Source organism: Anoplophora glabripennis, unplaced genomic scaffold (genome assembly GCF_000390285.2).
Source record: "Anoplophora glabripennis isolate ALB-LARVAE unplaced genomic scaffold, Agla_2.0 scaffold183, whole genome shotgun sequence".
NCBI classification, from domain to species: domain Eukaryota; kingdom Metazoa; phylum Arthropoda; class Insecta; order Coleoptera; family Cerambycidae; genus Anoplophora; species Anoplophora glabripennis.
The window spans coordinates 454,112-475,424 of record NW_019416293.1 but is presented as its reverse complement, the minus strand read 5'-3'; the positions used below and the strand labels follow the sequence as shown (position 1 = coordinate 475,424).

Sequence of the window (21,313 nt, the reverse complement as noted above, 5' to 3'; positions counted from 1 at the left end):
TGGGATACGGGAGTCCATACGCGTCTTTATGTCCGCTTTTAATTTTCAGGGGAACTTGAAGAGCCGCAATTGTCTCTTGAAAGAGCCGCAATTGTCTCTTGAAAGAGCCGCATGCGGCTCGCGAGCCGCGGTTTGCCGACCCCTGAACTAAACCATCATATCCTTACGTTTTTGGACTAGCTGAATCCGAATCCGTTTGAAGAAGGTAGCTAATGTTCAAAGTTATTTAAAAGTCAACTTTTGTTTTTTTTAAATGATAATACAGTTTTTGTCCCCGGTTTCTGAGAGAACAATAAATTTTACGTTCAAAGACGTGGTTGAATTATTTTTTTTTTTATATTTAAGGTCAGCTGAAGGTCATATCTCAAAATTATCAGGTTGGTATTTCGTCAGGATAGCAAAATAGTCATAAGGTATATCCACTTGGTCACCTTAGATTTGTCTCAGTTTGATAAAAATCACTAGAATCGGCTCTAAAACAGTGGGACGAAGTTTTTTGTATCCATGAGATCTGGTTTTCAAGATTTTGAGGGCATAAAAATGGCTTTTTCGAGAATTTGATTTTACATACAGATGTGGCCTTATCATAAATGATTTCGCAGTGTGGATATTCCTTTTCCTTCAGTGTGGCTGTTTTCTAGCTAGAAGAATTTGGTATAACGTTTTGTATCATGGCAATTAACCTTTATGGGAGTTGTCTGACATATNTATTTTTTTATAAGGAAATGACAGCAAATGAAATAGCATTCAGTAATGAACGCAATGCCGACAGGTAACAAATTTCATTGTTACCACTGCAATTTGTTTAAGAAACATCAACGTTTTCATCACAACAGAAAGTAAAATGTTTATTCTAAATAACATGCATAAATTACTACCTACGTTTTTGGACTAACTGAATCCGAATCCGTTTGAAGAAGGTAGCTAATGTTGAAAGTTATTTGAAAGTCAACTTTTGTTTTCTTCAATGATAATACAGTTCTTGTCCCCGGTTTCTGAAAGAACGGTAAATTTTACGTTCAAAGACGTGGTTGAATTATTTTTTTTATATTTAAGGTCAGCTGAAGGTCAAATCTCAAAATTATCAGGTTGGTATTTCGTCAGGATAGCAAAATAGTCATAAGGTATATTCACTTGGTCACCTTAGATTTGTCTCAGTTTGATAAAAATCGATAGAATCGGCTCTAAAACAGTGGGACGATGATTTTTGTATCCATGAGATGTGGTTTTCATGATTTTGAGGCTATAAAAATGGCTTTTTCGAGAATTTGATCCTACATACAGATTGTGGCCTTATCATAAATAATTACGCAGTGTGGATATACCTTTTCCTTCAGTGTGGCTGTTTTCTAGCTAGAAGAATTTGATATAACGTTTTGTATCGCGGCAATGAACCTTTTTGAGAGTTGTCTGACATATCATCCCAAAATCTGCGATGTAATGGTTACATGTCTCTCTGTAATAAGTACACGTTGTACATTGTTAAAATTCTACGGCGTCGCTATATTTTTCTAGATCATAGGCATTCGGTACTTTTGTAAATACGGCATGACTAGAATTTCTGTGTTTTCGTGGACGTAATGACGTACCTATTTCAATTTTATTTTTTTTAGTGTGGCTTTATATAATCCTAAGACATGTTTCTGTGACGTAAACGAAACAACTTCTTGGAAGATCAACAGTTACAATTACGACACACCCGGGTTTTAGATTCCCGATAGATGGAAAAGATATACTGTATTCGATTTGCTCTACAATACGAAGAAGATATACTTGTTATTCCACTCACTCACGCGTTAAGGTGAAATGTAGAAATAAATTGGTAGGTAATAAAACCAACTAGTTAATAGGCTCTCCGCATCGGTCAAGTTCATGGTCTAGGCTAAAAAGTGAAAATGGGTTTTTAATTCACATAATTACTGTCATCAAGTATCACGTAATACTTTAACTAATGCTATTGTGGGAAATGTCTACTCCACGGGCAATATGCCCTGACTGGCGTTGAATTACACTCCCAATATCTAGTAAATATCTAAGATCATTCATCAGGAGAATCACCAGATATAGGTGTTTATGTCATTTCATTAAATGTCGTTGCCACTTTATTTATACTAATAAGTTCCAAACCGGTATAATATATTAGATGAAATTCTTAAAAACTTGTAGGCTACAATTTATATATTGATATCAAGAAAATTCCTTTGTCGCAAGTCCAATTATAATGCTATGGCTTATTAAGAACCACAGTAATGCATCTGACCATAATTGAAACTTCATTATGATAATAATGCAATTATTAATATGGAATTTACTACTTAATTAGTGTAATTTTGCGACTTATTACTTACAATTTATCATTATGATGTCATGTATACCTACACACTTAAAAAATTATGTTTTTGTTCATACAATTAGTACATACAGTGTTGATAGGCGGAAAATGGTATATAAAAAGAAGAACCCAGTTCTTTTTTGAAAAATAGGTATATATTATAAAATTCAAATTATATTTTTCCTAGTAAGATTTTTCTATCGTTGTTATTTTTACATGTGCCTTTTGTCAAGGTTAGAAAAGCAAGAATATGTACATACATTCCTTTGAAATATTACGTTATTTAACAGTTCCAATGTTCCAGGTGTATTCATAATTTATACCTACAGTCTTTCGTAAAAACATTGTTTGACTTTATCTAAATGTAATTTTAGAAAACAATTTTTATTTATTTGAATTAGCGAAGATTATAGGTACTATTTCTATTTCAGTTTAACTATAATACAACAATTTCTAAAGCAAGTAAAATTGCAGTTAAATATAAAACGATTGTACGAAGTTAATCTAATTATAATTTCGTACTTTGATATGGATACCGAATGAGAAAGTTATTTGATACAATTTAAAATGTCACATTTTCGACTCCGACACCAAGGCCGTTTGTTGTTTGCCATTCTAAATCAGCTTTCATATTGATCGCGATAGTAAAATTATCGGAACCGGGTACAGTTGCATCAGATTTGCAGTTTGCATCAATATGTTGTCTTACAGAAATTTTATCTAGTTTCGGTTTACCAGCATCCTAGTACTGTTTTGAATTAAACTGTATTAAAACATGTATTTTAATAATTACATAGAGGAAGTCGTGAGAAAAAATAATTTGAATAACTAGGAAGATAAGTGACATATATACTTAACTGAAAAATTCTGCTGCAACGATTTAAAAATTGTGGCGGAAAAAATCACAAAAAGGAACATTGGACTAAATTATTTTCATATATTTTGCGTATGTCCTGAAAAATCCGTGAGTTGTGATCATTAGTTCGATGTTTGCAAGACATATATAATTATAGACAAATATTTACTCATCGTAAGTGTAAAATGTAAAACAAACTGTTAAAAATGTCGTTAACATAATATTTGTCTATGTTTGTCAAATAGATCAGACTTACTTTTGCCCGTCCTAGAGGCCACAATGGAAATGATTGTTTTGGTTTTATATGACTGACGCAATGAGATTTTCATAAAATTGAACCGACAATGTCACGAACAGAAACGGTTTTATTAATCCGAAAATAATTTCAGGGATATTGTTAACTATTCTATGCAGTGATAGTGTTACGTAAAAGCCGAGGCATGGTCATATTTTTTTATAAGGAAATGACAGCAAATGAAATAGCATTCAGTAATGAACGCAATGCTGACAGGTAACAAATTTCATTGTTACCACTGCAATTTGTTTAAGAAACATCAACGTTTTCATCACAACAGAAAGTAAAATGTTTATTCTAAATAACATGCATAAATTACTACTACGTAAAATATGTCATTAATAAAATTGAAGTAAATATCAGGGTATTAAAGATTCTATAGGTGAAGGTGTAGCAATGATATTTTCTTTCAAAATCAGAAACAGTTGCAAAATAAAACGTCGTATTTGTTTTCAAAATATAACTTAATACTAAATCCATTAAAAAATGATTCGTGTTTTAGAGTAGTAGCACAAATTATAGTAATGGTTTTTCAGCGTTGAAAGATCACTAGGTCATCTTGCTACCATTGTGAAATGCTCCCAATGTACCGCGTTTTATTTTATGAATTTTCGTAATGAGAAATCGTGTAGAAATGTACTTACTCAACAGCTACAACTCGGTAACATTCAGACAGAAATTGTAAATATATATTTTGAACTTGAACGTCTCAAACTAAAATACACCTATTAACATGCTTCTACCACTGTTGTTCGATCAATACACCCTCAGTGCGCAGATGCCAAATCACCCCTTTATAGGGTGGGTTGTATAAATAAACCTATTTATACAGTTTCCACATATACATTTTACGTTGCGTGATACGTAGGTACATTAAAATTAAAGTATTATTATAACATGCTAATTGAAAAATCAGTGGCAATATTAATTTTCCCTTTGTTGTAGATGTGATGAGAAAATGTGTGACTAAATTAACCACATCCTTTCATTGTTCTCTGCGCGCTGTAAACAGTAATTCAAGCGATTATAATATTTTTATTTTCTTATTGCGTCTTTACCATAAATAACTCAACTATTTTCTTTGATAATGATAATAGTGATGTTAAAGCATTGAGCAAAAAAATGTTTGACTCGTTGATTAATGTTGGTCTTTTTTAAAATGTTTCATTATTTATGTCTTTATTTATGTCGATGTTTATGTCTATTTTTTATATTATAAACTACTATCTAATAATTATCCACTGGGAAATTAATTGTAATTATATTTGAACTGTTCCATTTGAATGCTTAAGCATTAATGGCAATCATTAGGTATGATATAATGATAATAATCCTCGTTGAATTTATTTAAAAAAATAGTTCGAAACGTTATATGACAGGTATCTACCTTTGAGCATGAAATATATTGATAACTCAAAGAATAAATATTCCCGGGACATTTACAACGTAGAATTTAAAATGAAATCTCCTCTTACGAAAAATATCCCAAAAAGCCGTCTATGAATGTAATTTGATTATTTTTAGATCGTCTAAAATATACCGGTTTATAAAAATACATTAATAAACATTATATATTTGATTATTATGCAAATATCTACATAATTTATAATAGTTATTGTGAAAAAAACACCATGTACAGATAAACAATGTATAAAATATGCTTTCACATGCCGATAAAAAATTTGAAGGCAAAAATGTAATTAAATAATGTTTTATATACAAGTAAGTACTGAGATTCAATATTATTCAACCAATCTAACAGACTAGACATGCAAAAGTTTTAACTGGTTATATAAAAACAAAGTACATATTTTGAAATTAACATTTCTAATTAAAAGAATCACGCGAATTTATTTCCCGATGCCCTTGTTTATATGTACAGGGTGTTCAGTTACCAAACGTCACCAATTAATTCTATGATAATAATTAATGGAGATTCAAATTAAAAAAAATGTAAACTATTTTCAGAAATATCTCGGAACCTTATAAAGCAATTTTATTTAAATTTAACATAGGTAGTTCTAATGCGAACCTCTTTCATCATGTAAGTACCTACTAAAATCCCGTGGCCTAATTTTCATTTTTTCAATTTAAAAATTATATTTTTCGAAAACAGGGTATTTTTCGGCAAAACTTTATTTGAAATACCCCTCATAATTTTAATTGTAGAATCTGTTACTGACATTTAGTCGATTGGTAACTGAACACATTGTATATTAAATAGTTTACCAATGTTATTGGCGATTCCATCACACTCAAGCCACCTGGTGACGAATAGTAGAATTATTACGAAACGAGTAACGTTTTGTTAACAGTTTACAGCAATAGATTATGAAGAAGTTTGTGAAATTTAGCAGAGATAACTCTCCTTGGAAATTAATTAATATACCCTTTTAGTGACGCCACATACGCCAAATAGTAGGCAACCCCGTAGTGCACATTGTCATGAAGAATTTCTCAATATTTGTACTAGATCGATTTTCAACTTTATGTACTTTGGACATAAGTGCCAAAAAAATGTCTTCTTTGTCATTATTTTAAATATCGCGAGAAATATTTAAGAAGTTCCAAACCCCAAGTAACAAACTAAAAGAATTATCCAATTTATATATTTAAATTTATAGAACAATATTGGCTTTTATAGTAATTAATAAATTAAAATTATGCCCATTAAAGATAATTTCATATAACAAGTAGCCTCGCAACAGGATATCCTTCACGAAAAGTTTGATTATGGTTAAGAGTATGTTTATAATAAACCACTTGAAGAAAAAAAACACACGATAAACACACTGGCACAGCACAACACCAAAAAAAAAACAATTAAAATAGTAGAACTAGAAAATGCCAAGATTAAACAAGTGAAGAGAAAATACGGTAATGATGATTTAAATTTATGAATATTTTTTATATCGGTTTTTGTAAGTTTTAAGTATATTAGTGTATCTATTTTACGAATTACGGGTTAGTTGTTCTTAAATATTTCTAAATACTTGTAAAAATACATTAATTTAAGTTGTTCATTTCTATAGTATCTATGTAAATATGTAGTACCTACACAAGGGTCAAATTTAGTCTGTACAATTTCAACTATGGCAATTTGTTGCGAGTTGCCTAAATAGAAAGAGACACCACAGAAGTCTTCCGTGGAGACACTAAAACAGTTTATTGGATTTTCCAGTAAACATGGAGAGAGTGCCTCCATTTGGTGCTGCCATCTCTAAACTTAACTGCTAATTAATAAAGCTGCTCCATTTAAACATATTCAGTTATGTAACCAGACATACAAGTTCAGTCATGTACTTTCCCCTTTTATTATTTGTAAAAACCAATTTATCATCTCTCATTGACCGAAGCATGATTACTCCTGTTTCAAATATTGTTATATCAAATTTAAGGAGGAAAAAAAATCAAACAAGATTTATAACTATAAAATGTATTTATTCCTTGCATATTTGTAAATTAAAATTATCTACATTGTATCAGTCGCTCCTGTTATTTTGCATTGATTTTTATCAGATAAAAATTAGGCTAAACTAATTTAACAGTGACTATCATCTACGATCCAACTTTACAATTAAATTCTTATAAAAAAATATAAAATACATATAATTTCCGTTTATCTAATTGAGCAGATAAATATTTAGATCTATGGTCCCCAAGACACATAGCTATAATATGAAGAACATTTACCGCCGTTAAAAAAATAAATATTAAATAAAATGTTACAGACATTCACACAGCCAAGAATAAAATAGAATATACAAATGTACAAGTATTTTCACAATATTCATCCCTATGGATGTACGTTATAACTATAATGTAAGTTAATTATTATATTAGACACATTAATAAGAAAGATCTAATAAAAAGTGAATTCTGAGGGATTTCTACTTTATTTATTTCGTCAAATTGTAGTTGGTGTAACTGTTTATATGTATTAATAGAACTAATACACTTTGCATTGATATTTAAGACAAAGAAAATAGATACTTGTACTCTAGTTTTTACCAAAATCGGCATATCTATTCGTTGTTTTGTATTTAACGACCTTGAAACCCTTAAAATGATACGCCCATGGAACTGCTTAGCACAATACCATGTTTTTACGTAAATATCCCTAGCGTACGGCCATTAATTTATACCTAAGAATTACGTAGGCGCTTATCCTCAAAACGAACAGAAACAGAAGCAGGGCTATCACGTCGTTACTGAACTGGTCCCCTCTCACTGCCACAATATCAAGGAACTGTTTGGGGTCCAAGTAGTGACAGTACATGACGTCTTCAGGGCACTCCAGCTTGGGCCTGTTAAGCCCGTATACGGCCCCTACTATCCCCTCCAGGCCGAACCTGAGGTACGATATGTAGCTGCCCCAGTACAAGTAGTGAGGTAGATCGCGTAAGGATACTCCGAAGCCGGCGAACATCATCATGGGCACCGATAAGGTGGGACCCAGGAATGTGCCGTTCTGAACGAGGAAAAAAAATGTTAATGCCTGTCTTATCCGTCAGGATAATTAACACTTACCACCACGTCGAAATATGCGCCTATCATCAAGCCGACACTTTGGGCGACGAAGACTACCAGCATGCTGGTTACAAAGAACATGGCGAATCGTATCATTTCAGGCGGTTGGGCCGTCATGAAGTAGATGATGATGGAAAACAAGAAGCAGCAGAGTACCTGAAAAAATGTGTAAAATTAATAAGTCAATTTAAAAAAATATATACGACATATTCGTTTTGTGTCTTATGTATCTGGACCATTCTTAATTGTAAGGACAAAAAAAATTGAAAAGCTAAATCAAATATGGAAGAAGAAAATATATCTGTACTCACCGAAATAGGAATATCCACAATAGTTACAGACGCATAATACATCTTCAAGGAGTACCACCTGTTGAAATGTTCTTTGATCAAAATTGACATTTCAGTTGGGACTGAAAACGATAAAGTTAGTTTAGATATTATTGAGGTAACGGAATCTGAGTGTTACTTACAAGTCAGAATTGTTAGCATCATTGTAGACATCATATGGTGCATTAGTATGGAAAACAGTAAATTGTAATTGTCCAAAACTTTTGAGCCGTCTATTCCCGCTCTAAAATAGAGCGTTCCCAACATCAATCCTACTGAGATATTGACACCAATTCTCAAGTAGGTCAAAGTCTGAAACATGAGAAAATTATTTGTGATAGTTTCACTCTATATATCCCACTTCTGATTTTACAAAAACTTATAGATTTACTTTAGATATTAAATGCAGTGAACTTCTAAAATATTTACCTGGTCACGTCCAGATTTAATGAAACCTCTTCTCAACAAAACCTTAAGTTGGTTATATTGTGAGGTAGCTAACAAAGCCTCTTCACTACTGTGTGTATCGCTTTCACCTGAAATTTACATTTTTATTTAATTACCACATTGTTACAAGGAAGTTCGATGATTTTTGAACATACAACTTATTTGAAATAATACAGTTCTCGGTTTTATTGTCTGCATTAGTCATAAACCATGCAGTAATTAATAAGGCATGTTTTTACATGTCTAGACAAGCACTTACACATTATTGTAATTTAATTTAGGCTGAGTGTACAGGTCAACTGGTTAACAATTTTATTACTTAGAAATTTATATTGTATTCATCTGTTTATGGTTCATTTATAAATATTGAGACGTATTTAATTGGATCGATCTAAATAACGCAACAAAAAAATCTTTTCAAAAACATAATAAAGACCTTTACATTACTGTACAACATTTGATACAGTAATTTGCGCATTGGGTATAGTTATATACCAAGTGGATGAGCAATGCGCTTATTTACCTTTGAAAAACTTTACGTTCTGGAGGTTATCGGACTCATTAAAATATGTAAGTGACCTTCCATTACCCGTAGCTTTTATCATTTCTTCAATTTTGTCATTGCCATATTCTCCACATGCTAATTCGATCACTGAAAAAAAAAAACAATTAAAATACGTTTTACATTACGCCAGGCAATTGTAATTTTAAAGACGTAATTAAGCGACCTATTAAAAAATATCACCATATATTTTTTGACATTAACATTCTCAAATTGTGCATTAAAAACCGTGCGTTTTTCGCTTATAAACAATTTGAATAACATTGTTGCTGTTTATGCTATCTCACCGAAAATAGATGCAATGGATAGTTGGCAAAAAAATATAGTTTTAAAATAAAAAAAGTACCCTCTACGACCTAGAATTTTTTTTTAAATCGTAGCGCAATTGTTTATAAATATTAAGACTTGAATTTTTCGCAAAATACAGTTTACGACGTGAACTACGATGTCCCGTGAATTGCATTGAAAAATGTGAAAAATTAACGACTCACGAGTCCTTTAAAGAGAAGGTACTCGCTAAGTAAAGCGGCCGGCGGCGTGGTGGTGGGGGAAGCTCGTCCAAGTGAGTCGAGCGCACGAGAAAAGTTAATTCCAAAGTTCAAATTGATGCGCGCTTTAAATTTTGCAATATCTCGGCTTCTATTCATCGTAGAAACTTATTTTTTTTTTATATACAGGGGTAGCTCGACGAAAAAATAACAATGGGCATATTTACGAATTCGTAGAATAGCCCTGAACCCCAGAAAAAATGCATCTTTTATAATTAATTTTTTTAATTTACAAAAATGTCACAAAAATTATTGTTAAACGAAATATTAATTAAAATTTCAATTTCGGAATTATTTTACTATTATTAAAGAAATAAATGAAGGTATCGTTCATTTAAAATCTATTTTTTTTTGCATATTAAGGCAAAGTAAACTTATTTTTTCAATATTTTGTTAGCTATTTAATTACGATTTAAATGTAAAATTAAAGTAAAAATTCGCAAATTATTTTCAAATTATTATTTATTAAAAGATTTAAAAAAGAATAAAAAGCATTTGAATTTATTGCAAAATTGTCAAAATTAAAAAATATTAATAAAAATAATGCGGTCGATAAAATTACAATTTTAACTACTTGAAATTTTAATATATAAAGTTTTTTTATTATATTTATTACTAATTTTATACAAAAAATTTTTTGCGACAATCAAAATTAATTAAAAAAATATTAATCACAACCATTTTCAATAATAGATATAATGCAATATAATACAATTTAAAATTTAAAATTTTTTAATTTCGAGAAAAATTGGAATACCTATAAGGTGGAAAAGTTGAGAAAAATATATTTACAGGAAAATAATAATTTAAAATTTAAAAAACTATTTAAACATGTTTTCTTTGTGTTTCCGATAACAAATAAGCAATTGGAAAAGAACCTTATTTTTTCAGTACATGATAGCAAATACAATAAAAACGTGTTGCGCGTAAAATAAATACTTTCATTTGTTTGTGAGATGTCGAACGAAATGTAAATATAGAAAGGGGTTAAAGTTCACGAAAAACCATTCCTTATAATTTACAACGTTCTAATGTCTTTGTCGAAATGATTAATACTTACAAACACGCTAAATCTATCACTTCCTTATCGTCGCATGTGCAAAACCCGATAAAACTAATCCCCCGACATAAAATACTAATATTATTGGAATTTCTTAATAATTGGAGGATTCCTACCGTAGTCGGCTGGGTTGTGAAATTTCGGGCAGGGAAATCCTACGTCTGTTAAGAATGGCAATAGCTTCGCCGTGCTGCCCTGGTAGAGGCAGTTTCCAGCGGCCAACACGTAGACCTGGTCGAAGAGTTGGAATAATGACGCTGACGGCTGGTGGATGGTACAGATGATTGACCTGCCTTGTCGTGCAAGTTCCTTCAAAAGTTTTACGCAAGTCGTGCACGACGAACTGTCCAGACCACTGCAAAAAGTCATATAAATAATTTTAATCTGAAGAATTACTACTTTTTTGCTTATTATATTGCCAGAATGTAAAATTATTAATTAAAACCTAAACTTTATAAAATATAACAATGTACATATATTTAAATGCGCTGTGACGTGCTGTTGACGAGAGAAAACTTTATTTTTCGTTTTATGAAGACAAGTCATTATAAAAAATGCTGCTTCTCTGCTAGATAATAACTATATTTTCCATGCTAGCTGATATGTAAACAAGGCGTAGGTACTATCATATTAAACATATAAAAAGTCTATCACTTCCTTGCACAAATTGGAAACGGATTTTGGACCATCTTTTATCAATGGAAAAAATAAATGTATTACACAGCGTTTGTTTTGCATGAAATCAGAAAATAGTGATAACGAAAGTTACATCTTATGAAAGCTGTTGTCGGAATTTTTTAGCAAAATAAAACTATATGACATATTTTTTAAAACTGTATAAGGTTTTACTTATTTTGAATATCTAACAAACGTTTTGTGTACTTACGTTGTGGGTTCGTCCAAGAACATCACCAAAGGATTGCTAATTAGTTCCAAGGCGATAGACATCCTTTTCTTTTGTCCGCCTGATAGCCCGGCAGCTTTAGTATGCTTCGATTTGTACAGTCCTAACGTGTTCAAAATCTCGTCGATCTGGTAACAGGTATAGACATGTTCAGAATTGATCAAGACTTGTTCGTAATACAACTTTTAAGGATCTACAGGTAACATTCTCCGTTTTGTATTTAACTAGTAAAAGTATAATTAATTGGTCTGGTCAAGAACGTGAATATTTCCGTCCAACAAAAATATAATTTAGAATCGGTGCCTGATTGTTAGACAACAATTTGTTTCTTTTAAAGTGGAGTTCTTCCATTAGGAGAATGTACGTAAACAATTACCTAAATTACTTTCAAGGTAATTGACTTATCTACGACAATTAATTGACCTTTAATTAGGATATAAGTAAAAATAGTATAATTAACTTTACAAAAAGTTTAGTTTACTAGAACTTGATTATGATTCATTTATTTAACAATTGTTTTAATTTACATAATTAATATTGATCTATAATCCTATCAAATTGTTAACGAATGTCGATACTTCCAGGTTTTTTCGTTATAGTGATTGTATACAATTTTAATTTTCAAATATTCAAGTGAGTGTACGTAGAATTTTAGAATAGAACAAAGCGAATCGTAATTAATCTGTTTTTAAGCGAGTTTCTTTGCAAAAATATTCGAATTATGTAAATTATTTTTGAATATTGTCAATTTTCATCGATCAACCAACGGAAACCATTATCATTTAAAGGTCAGGCAGTCACCAAACAACATCCTGCGAAAAATACGACCGCTGTCTTATCAAATCAGGAATAAATATATGGGTACTAATACGTCAGAATTTATTCAGCGTTGTCCCAGTTGGACTTATTAGCAACTGTAATAATTCAGGGGTCAAAGAGATTGATAAGTGCCACGCGTTAGAGGCAGATAAAAACATTGGCAATGCGCTTGTTACTACATGGGAATAGTTCCCATTTGAATTTATGCTCTTTTTATATCACTAAGCTTTGGTCCAAAGTTTAATAAAACATAGAAAAATGTACTGCTGTCATTCACGAAATAAATGTCGAATTGACTGATTGATCTGGTATTGTTTGTCGTACGTGATCATTTTAAAAGTAAGTAATAATTTATTTGTGCACTCGAGCTATTGTTTTAATGCTTTATCAATTCGGATTACTAACTTAATTACCAAAGGTCGAGGTGCACGAAACGTTCAAAGGATTTTGAGATAATGTTTTTTATTGAGGTACTTGTACAGTAAATTATTTATTATAAATAGATCAGTAATTTAGTGTTCTTTATCACTCGTTCAAATGAGACTTGATGGATACTAGATTGTTTCAGGAAATTATACATTTTTAGTACATAAAACTGCATACAAATTACTACTTACAATTTCATCCTTCTCCCTTTGTGTCACATCCGATGACAGTTTCAAATCAGCAGCTATGTGCATATTCTCATCCACAGTCAGCAAGGGTTGCAACCTATCGTCTTGCGTGATATAGCAAGACATTTTCCTGAACTCCTTCATGTTCCGAGGCATCCCGTTTATGTAAACCGTCCCACCTATACCACGTATTCTGTACCCGCTAAGGACGTCCAGAAGTGTGCTCTTACCAGCGCCAGAGGGACCCATGATGGCGATCAGCTGGCCAGGGGGGAACTTCCCGTTGACTTTGTGTAGAATTTCCTTCTCCTCTGAAATATGACAATACCTTTAACGAGGAACTTATTCATCGTGACCTTTGTTCTGTCTATGCTATAAGCTATAATTGAAATGTGGACAAGTCTACGTATTTTAAAGCTTTTGCTATTATAATTTGCATAGAAGATTTCCTTGACTTGATTGGTGTCATGTTCGCAAATAGGGAATTTTTTCAAGAAGAATTATAAATTCTAACACAATAAATTACTAAATGAAACTATGAATTGTAAATATATCATTAAAATAATTCCATAATTGGAAGTTTTGCCTCAAAATTATAGCTGCATAGTAGTAGATTTTATTGTATGTTTTATAGAAAGAAATATTTCTCAGGTAATACAAGATTTCTATAAATGTAAATAGAATTCCAGAAAAAAAGTTGGGTTTGAGAAAATATTTAGAGGGAAATGATTACAGTGCACATATAAAAAATGCAAAACTGTGTTTTTATGAAACAATGCGAAAGTTGTGTTAGGTTACTGCATTAAAATATATAATTGTGACGTTTATTGTGCACCCAACCAAAGTGCGGAGATCACGGTTCTTTAAAAACTGATGCCTACGTGAGGAAGCGGTTATTTTAGCAGTTGTTAATTGATGTTCGTTCAATCGAACTGTCTTTTTCTTTGAACACAATTATGCCTGTACCCTGCGTAAATATTTACAATTTTAAAAGAACGAGCGTTGAAATTTGCCTAATGGAATAATTGTTTATGATTTAGGAGTCATTGTATTTGAGTACCTAATGTTATTATTTCTCTTGATCTTGAGTATCATAATTTTTTAACCTATAGATAGATCTTGGTAACCGTATTACGAGAATGGAAAGAATGAAATAAGAATAATAAAATCCTATTAAACACCATTTCTAGTAGTGATCTAAGCTGGTGGTAAAAAGTTGTTCTGCCGTTATTCATTCATACCATAGAACAGTAAATCTACAAGGAGTGTAGTTACAAAGAGAATGCAAAAGCCATATTTATTTAACTTGTTTAAGATTTTGATAACATACGAGTATAAACATATTTTATTTGCAAGTAAATTCTACTGACCCACTTATTCCTCTTACAATCTTACAAATCTCAAGTTTACATAAGAGCTTATGACCTTAAATATTATTACGACATTGGCACTGATTGCAACGTATTATTAATTCAACAAAAATTTCGAGTAATATGTTTATGATATGGGTATGTATTCAACATAGTCGGTTTTGCATTATATCGTGCCAGGAACGTAGAAGCTCAAGTTTGCCTTTTAAAATTCAATAAAAATTTGTCATGAACTGAGACTAATGTTGCCTTAGGAAATAATTATATGAAATTATGCCGTTCTTCAATTTATAAACTATTTGTTTCTTCTTGACAAATGTACAAAGACGGTAGAAGAACCTTAGTCTCATTCTTACTCTCATTGAATTCTTTGTGTGTTCTACACAGACATAGAACAAACATTTGTTTTACTAGTCAGATCTTTTGATTAACACTATTATTCCAGTAAACGTTACATGCACGCATGCACGTCAAATTCCAAAAAATTGCAATTCTTTATAATTTATTTGCAATTCACCTTATTAAGCATTTTTGTACAGCTTAAGAAGACAACTGCGAAACTAACCATAAAACTTGGTATATGCGCATAAATATATTTCCTTTTAGAAAGTAGTTAACTAAGCAATTATTTATTTTATCATTACTTCACTGTTCCATGCTAAAAACACATTTTGTAGGTACTCGAAACATTCCAGTTGTGCGTAACAAACATAGTACAAGGATTTCTACTTGTCTGTTTCTTAGAAAGTACAGCACAATACTTTATTGCAAATAAGAATTTCAAATACAAAATTAAACGGTTTGAGATAATAAATATTGTTTTAACCGTTAGTTGCTTACTGATTAATTCCCACGAGAGGGTCTCACTAATCTCATCATCATGCTTTTGATTAATTATAGCCTTTTGTTTAATTTGGATTGACATATATTACGGGACAACAAAGACGATTGTCAATGTTATTACAAGTGGTTTATTTGCATTGGGATAAATCGGTTGGTCTCCTAATGAGCTTGAGTAATTCCTTTTGTTAGCTTTCACACAAAAATTGTAATGAAGTTGAACAAACTGATAAAAACGCGTCTAGTTTTTATCTTCAAATTAATTGACTTGGAAAGAAATTTATTTAAAGATTCCGGAAGAACAGAAATCATAATCAATGTCGAAATGCAACTGACAACCTTGAAATTCTGAAAACAATGAAGGTGTTGAGTAATTATCAAGTTTTTTATTTTTTGTTTTTATATAGCGTTTGTAGGTCAATACCTATAGATTACAAAGCAAATGTAGACATTTAAAAATCAATGATGACATTAAAACTTCTTTTTCTTAAGTAAACAGTATTTAAATGGAAAAAAATTACAAAAATATAGCCTTATTAAGGTTAATTTTTACATTTCATTTCAAATATAAAAACAAAAATGCATTCGCACCTACTGAGAGTAACCTTGGAAAAGCAAAATATAGACTGGTAGTTATACAGGGTGATTCACAAACGGTGACCAAAAATGAAACCTCGTATTCTTTGGTGAATTTTAAGGGGTTTTTTAAGTTTTACTCGAAAATCCGGCTTTTTTCCAAAAACATAAGAGAGTAGTAATTTATAGAAAATTGAAAGACGAATCCGAAAATATCATGGTAGTTACCGTCAAGCAGTGGCGTACTAATTTATTTAGAAAAATATGCCACCAATACCCTGTATCTCCATCACTGGAGCATGTACATTTTAGGAAAATCCCTCAGGTTTTGGACAATGATTACGTAAATACATGTACCCAATTTCAAATTATTTCATTTACTAGTTTTTAAATTATTTAAAAAAAAATAAAATATTTAAGTTTATCCCTATATCTTTTTAACGAATCATCCTAGACAAGAACTTTATATGAAAGATTCCGCTTCAAACTCACCAAAGAATACGAGGTTTTGGTCACCGTTTGTGAATCACCCTGTATAACATTAACTTAGTATTAAAAATTGTACAAGACAGGATATAAAATTATTATTTGTTATTTATTTATTTAGGTACCTGACAAACCCAAATAAATAGATAAAAAATTAAAACTGCCAGCAATAAGTTACTTCGGACGATGAGATTAAATATTTAATAATGATTTAATTATTTTCCTAAGAATAATTTGTCAAATTAGCGACTGCGTTGAGGAATTTTTTTTAAATAAGAAATAAAGAATATCTTGAACTTTGGATTATTCAACATGACGTCAAACTGGCTAGGAAAATACTGATTATTAAATTACAATATTTTTTATACACACCAACAGTTCAAATCATTTAGTTTGTAAGATCTACGACTTAAATTAAAGATGTTACCTCATAGATTTTATACTTGATGGGAAGGGGCTTTTCCCAAGTAATATTATTTATCTTAATTCCATAAAACTAGGCATTTTATTATTATTGACAATATGTTTGCAGATAATAATAATTTATTGTAATTATCTGATACACGAATGTTCTGAATTTGGCATCTTATCAAATTTAAAGCAGGTGTAAAGATTATTAGAACAATATGTATTTTTTCTTATTATGTAATTTAATGCATTATTCGAACAGGTATGCTCTGTGAATTGTGGATTTAACAGAATAATGAACGAACCCTTGATATCGTTTTATGACGAATTCTCCTCTATCTATGTAGGTATAATAGTGCAATTTTTTTCGTTTACAGTATTTCTATGGCCACATGTGAATCATGGTAATTATTTAAATCTTACGATTGGAACACATTTCAAAACTTAGTAGTACTGTAAATATATTGTATGCAAATTCAGAGAATGGATAAAAAATGGTTGGCATAAAAACTAGTATTAATGTACTAGAATAATAATTAAATTCATTATTTTTTTGTCGCGCTTTTGAAGATAGTTAAAGAATGCCGTATTAATGAGGTACCTATTTTGGTTTGAATAATGGGATTGTAATTATTTTTTCATATTGAAATTCTATTCTCTTCCTCAAAATAAAAAAATGTAGCTTTGGGAGGGCCCAGAGAAAGAAAAGTAGGATTCAAAACATGGGTTAAAATTAAAAAAAAATACAAATACGCGCAGATTCTTTGTTGCTAAATATTGTTGTAATATAACATACCTACTCATTGTTCTCGTCAAAATTTTATTTCTATATCGTTTTTTATAGTGACAAATGTACTAGATTAATTATAAGAACGTCTCTCTTACTCTTTTTCCTAAACAACCCTCCCTCGGTGGCGGTAAAGGTGACATTTTCGAACTGCATGTCGATGGGGGTCTTCTGCGGCAACATCCTGAACGTCGCGTCCGCCGTACCGTTCCCATTGCTGTAACAGAGTTTTTCTTTGTTCTTCAGCGCGTCACTTTCTCTCGCACTGTCGTCGCGCTTCGCACCCGCAGAATGCCCGATGGTGCTCTCGAGTATGACTGCCTCCATGTCCAGCGTTTGGAAGTTCGCACCGTTCTAAGTTCTCATCGGTCTCTCAAACGAGTCTACCGACTATCGTATTGTGTACTGAGTTTGTTTATCTTGGTTTGGTCATTATATAGAGTGTGTGTATACTGATTGGACCGCGATTAAAGTTCACGCTTACATTGTTCATAATTTATTTATAATTGAATAAGATTTTTGTTGGTATCGACGGTATTTTCGTAAGAGGGTTATCTGAAGCAGTTGGGGGTCACTACCTTGAGATATTTCGAAATTTGGGGTACCTTACTCAATAACAAACAAAAATCAAAGTAAACTGAAGCAACTTTAGAGCGATGTTCATTCATCACATTCAATACATTTCATTTATTGCCGTACCTTTGGACTGAGTGGTTTTAATTATAATTTTTTTTTATTGATTACCGTCTGGATGTAATTACACGTAAATGATTGAATAAAATATTTGCAACATTAACTAATGGTTGTATTATAATTAATTATTCCTACTATATTGTTTGTCAACTTCAATTTAGTATACTTTCCATTCTTTCCAATTCCATTGTTCCGGTGAAATACAGGGTGTTTCTTAAATATGATATCAAATTGGAACAGCATGCCAGAACACTTGAGTAAATCACCCTATTACTGTTTTATAAAGAATTTTACCATATTTTAAAAACACTTTGTATAAATATGAAGTAAAACAAATCTCAAATTTTTAAACAATTTATTTCTCTTGTATCTGAATCGTCTTTAAGTATGTAATTACATGATCACATGTATTAAAAGACATGAGACAATAAATAAGAATGCTAGGCAGTTGCAGCAATGGATCTGCTTCTCAATAAAAATTGACGGTATCAAATTGAGTCTAATAAAATAGAACTACAAGAGGATTTGCTGTTTATGTTACTTGCATTACTACCTACAGGAAGTGTACCAGAGTTATGGCGGATATGCAGCGTTAAACTATATGACAATTAATAGTATTTTAAACAACGGCTTGTTAAAAGTCGTACGTGCGTTTATTTTTTGTAACGTTACTATTTCAATATACATTGTAATACCATTCAACTGATGTACTATTTTTTAATAGTTACCATCAGCATTGCATAAAAATACTCAAATTAACTATTTATATTATCAGTATATGTAAAACATTACAAGGTAATATAGGTATTTGACAATACGTGTTTAGATAAGTACAAGACAATTCAATATTTTGTATTTCAAAAAAGGTTAGTGCAAAGTATAGCTTTTATTTACCTATATACATAGAAATTTTTAAAAACAGTAAGTACTCAATTTTAAACTACACCAAAACGAAATAAACTGTACTTGTTTCTTGATGTGCTTATTAACTATTTTTTTTTCTATCCATCTGTTTGATCACTTTGCAGAGTAATGATGGAATTTAATTATGTTTATTTTAGGTCCTTCTGAAGATCTTGTGATGATTTATTATTATTAATTACATCAACGACAATAATATGATTAGATTGCCGTTTTATGTATTAGTACAAATTTATCAACAGCGCAATTTATTACCGAAAGTATTTGGTAATTATGTAATTTAAGGTCAAATCAAGTACAAAGTAATGCAATTTTTATTAAACACAAGACTGTCATGAGTTGTGGTAAGTTAGGAACATTGTAGAAATAACACATTTTACGTTTTCGTTGAATTCGTATTTTCGAAAATGATGATTCGAGTCTTTAGGTGTCAGCAGAAAATGTATTTAGATCTATTCTGAAAATGATGATAAAAGGTTAAAAGGTATCAATAAGAGAATGTTACTTAATTTTAATTATTCTATTAATAGGCATATGTCTAGGAGAAAGATATATGTTTAAACTTTTAATCAAATCACTGATGGAGTGAAAGAAACTAAAAATGAAATTAATTTATTACTTGGTAATACGACATTTTTTATAATCGGCAACACCCCACGCAGATATAACCCTGAAATTGTAAACGGGAAATGGCAACAAAGACAGTTTTAAATCTCAGATCCGATCATACATAATTAATTTTTTGGTTGCAGTGGATGAAATTTTCATCTAATTTTTCAAAGGTATAGAAAGAAGTTTTTTATATTTACAGTATCTAATACTAATAACAATATGTCTGTAAATAATATTTATGCTTTTAAAAATAATTTTTGTTTAATTAATCGGTATATCTTCATTTGGTCTGGACTTGAAATCACAAAACATTTCGGAGTATGAGTTTTGGAATTGCGAATTCTTATAATAATAATTATTGCATCTTCGTCTTCTACATCATCGATCGTTATCTTTAGTAGCTCATCTCTTCTCAAAGCTCCACAAACACCAATTATTAAAACGACCTGAAAAATTGTCTAAAATCAGTTAATTTGATCGATTTATTTTTATTCTTGTAAAAATCTCTCAATTTCCTCTTTCCTTAGAATTCTGTACTTTTTGGGACGATATCCAATTAGTTTTTGGAAATTTTCTGATATTTACATTTTTTTGGCATTTACTGTATTTTTAAACATGGAATATACTGACCATAACGTCGAAGGTTTAATTTTATCTATTTTATGTTCGAAAAATGACAATAATACCGATTCGGACATTTTGAATTTTCTTCGAACTACCCTTTAAATTCGTTGTAGGCAATCTCGTACTGTCTTGCCGATTTTTTGGGAATTAATTATGAAACAGCACTTTGTGCCGCTTCCAATACTTCACCTGGCAAATGCTCATTTATACTTTCCGAGCTCATTTCGAATTAAACCCTCTTAGAATATGAATTACAGTATATAGTTCCGATACCCCTTTTTCAAACAAATAATTTTTATTGTTTATTAGGTTGCCAGCACTATGGTTACCCACTGTCTTGATTCAAACCATTTCAAATACAAATTAAATTCCCTTCTTGAACGCAGAAGTACCATTTCGCGTTTTAGATACAAAAATAACTGCATATTTATGACACTTTTGTAACGATCACGTGAAAGAGTATTACAATGATTCAGAGCACATAGATATGAACATCTGGCTCAATTTTCCTAAGAAATCATAACCGTATCAGTGCACAAATGGTAAGTAATTATGTTATGTAGTCATAATCGATAACATTTTACGTATAGCGGTGCTTTTAGCAAAAGATACGGCTGACCTTCTGTCACTGGTACTAATTGTCAAGATATTATGTTTCATTTAAGATCGTCGCTTTACTAAAATGACAAAAAAGAGTCAG

At 30.9% G+C, this 21,313-nt stretch overlaps 1 protein-coding gene across 1 annotated transcript; it reads right to left on the bottom strand.

The window, feature by feature from the left end:
* Window positions 1-6,903: 6,903 nt before the first annotated feature.
* Window positions 6,904-18,164, bottom strand: LOC108912298 (ATP-binding cassette sub-family G member 1). Its single transcript, XM_018717499.1, has 10 exons — window positions 17,862-18,164; window positions 13,300-13,607; window positions 11,846-11,991; window positions 11,076-11,314; window positions 9,313-9,441; window positions 8,772-8,878; window positions 8,486-8,654; window positions 8,325-8,425; window positions 8,014-8,169; window positions 6,904-7,954 (listed from the first exon to the last, which is right to left on the bottom strand). The coding sequence occupies exons 1-10, from the start codon at window positions 18,088-18,090 to the stop codon at window positions 7,604-7,606; spliced, it is 1,935 nt and encodes a 644-aa protein (XP_018573015.1). The 5' UTR covers window positions 18,091-18,164; the 3' UTR covers window positions 6,904-7,603.
* Window positions 18,165-21,313: the final 3,149 nt, after the last annotated feature.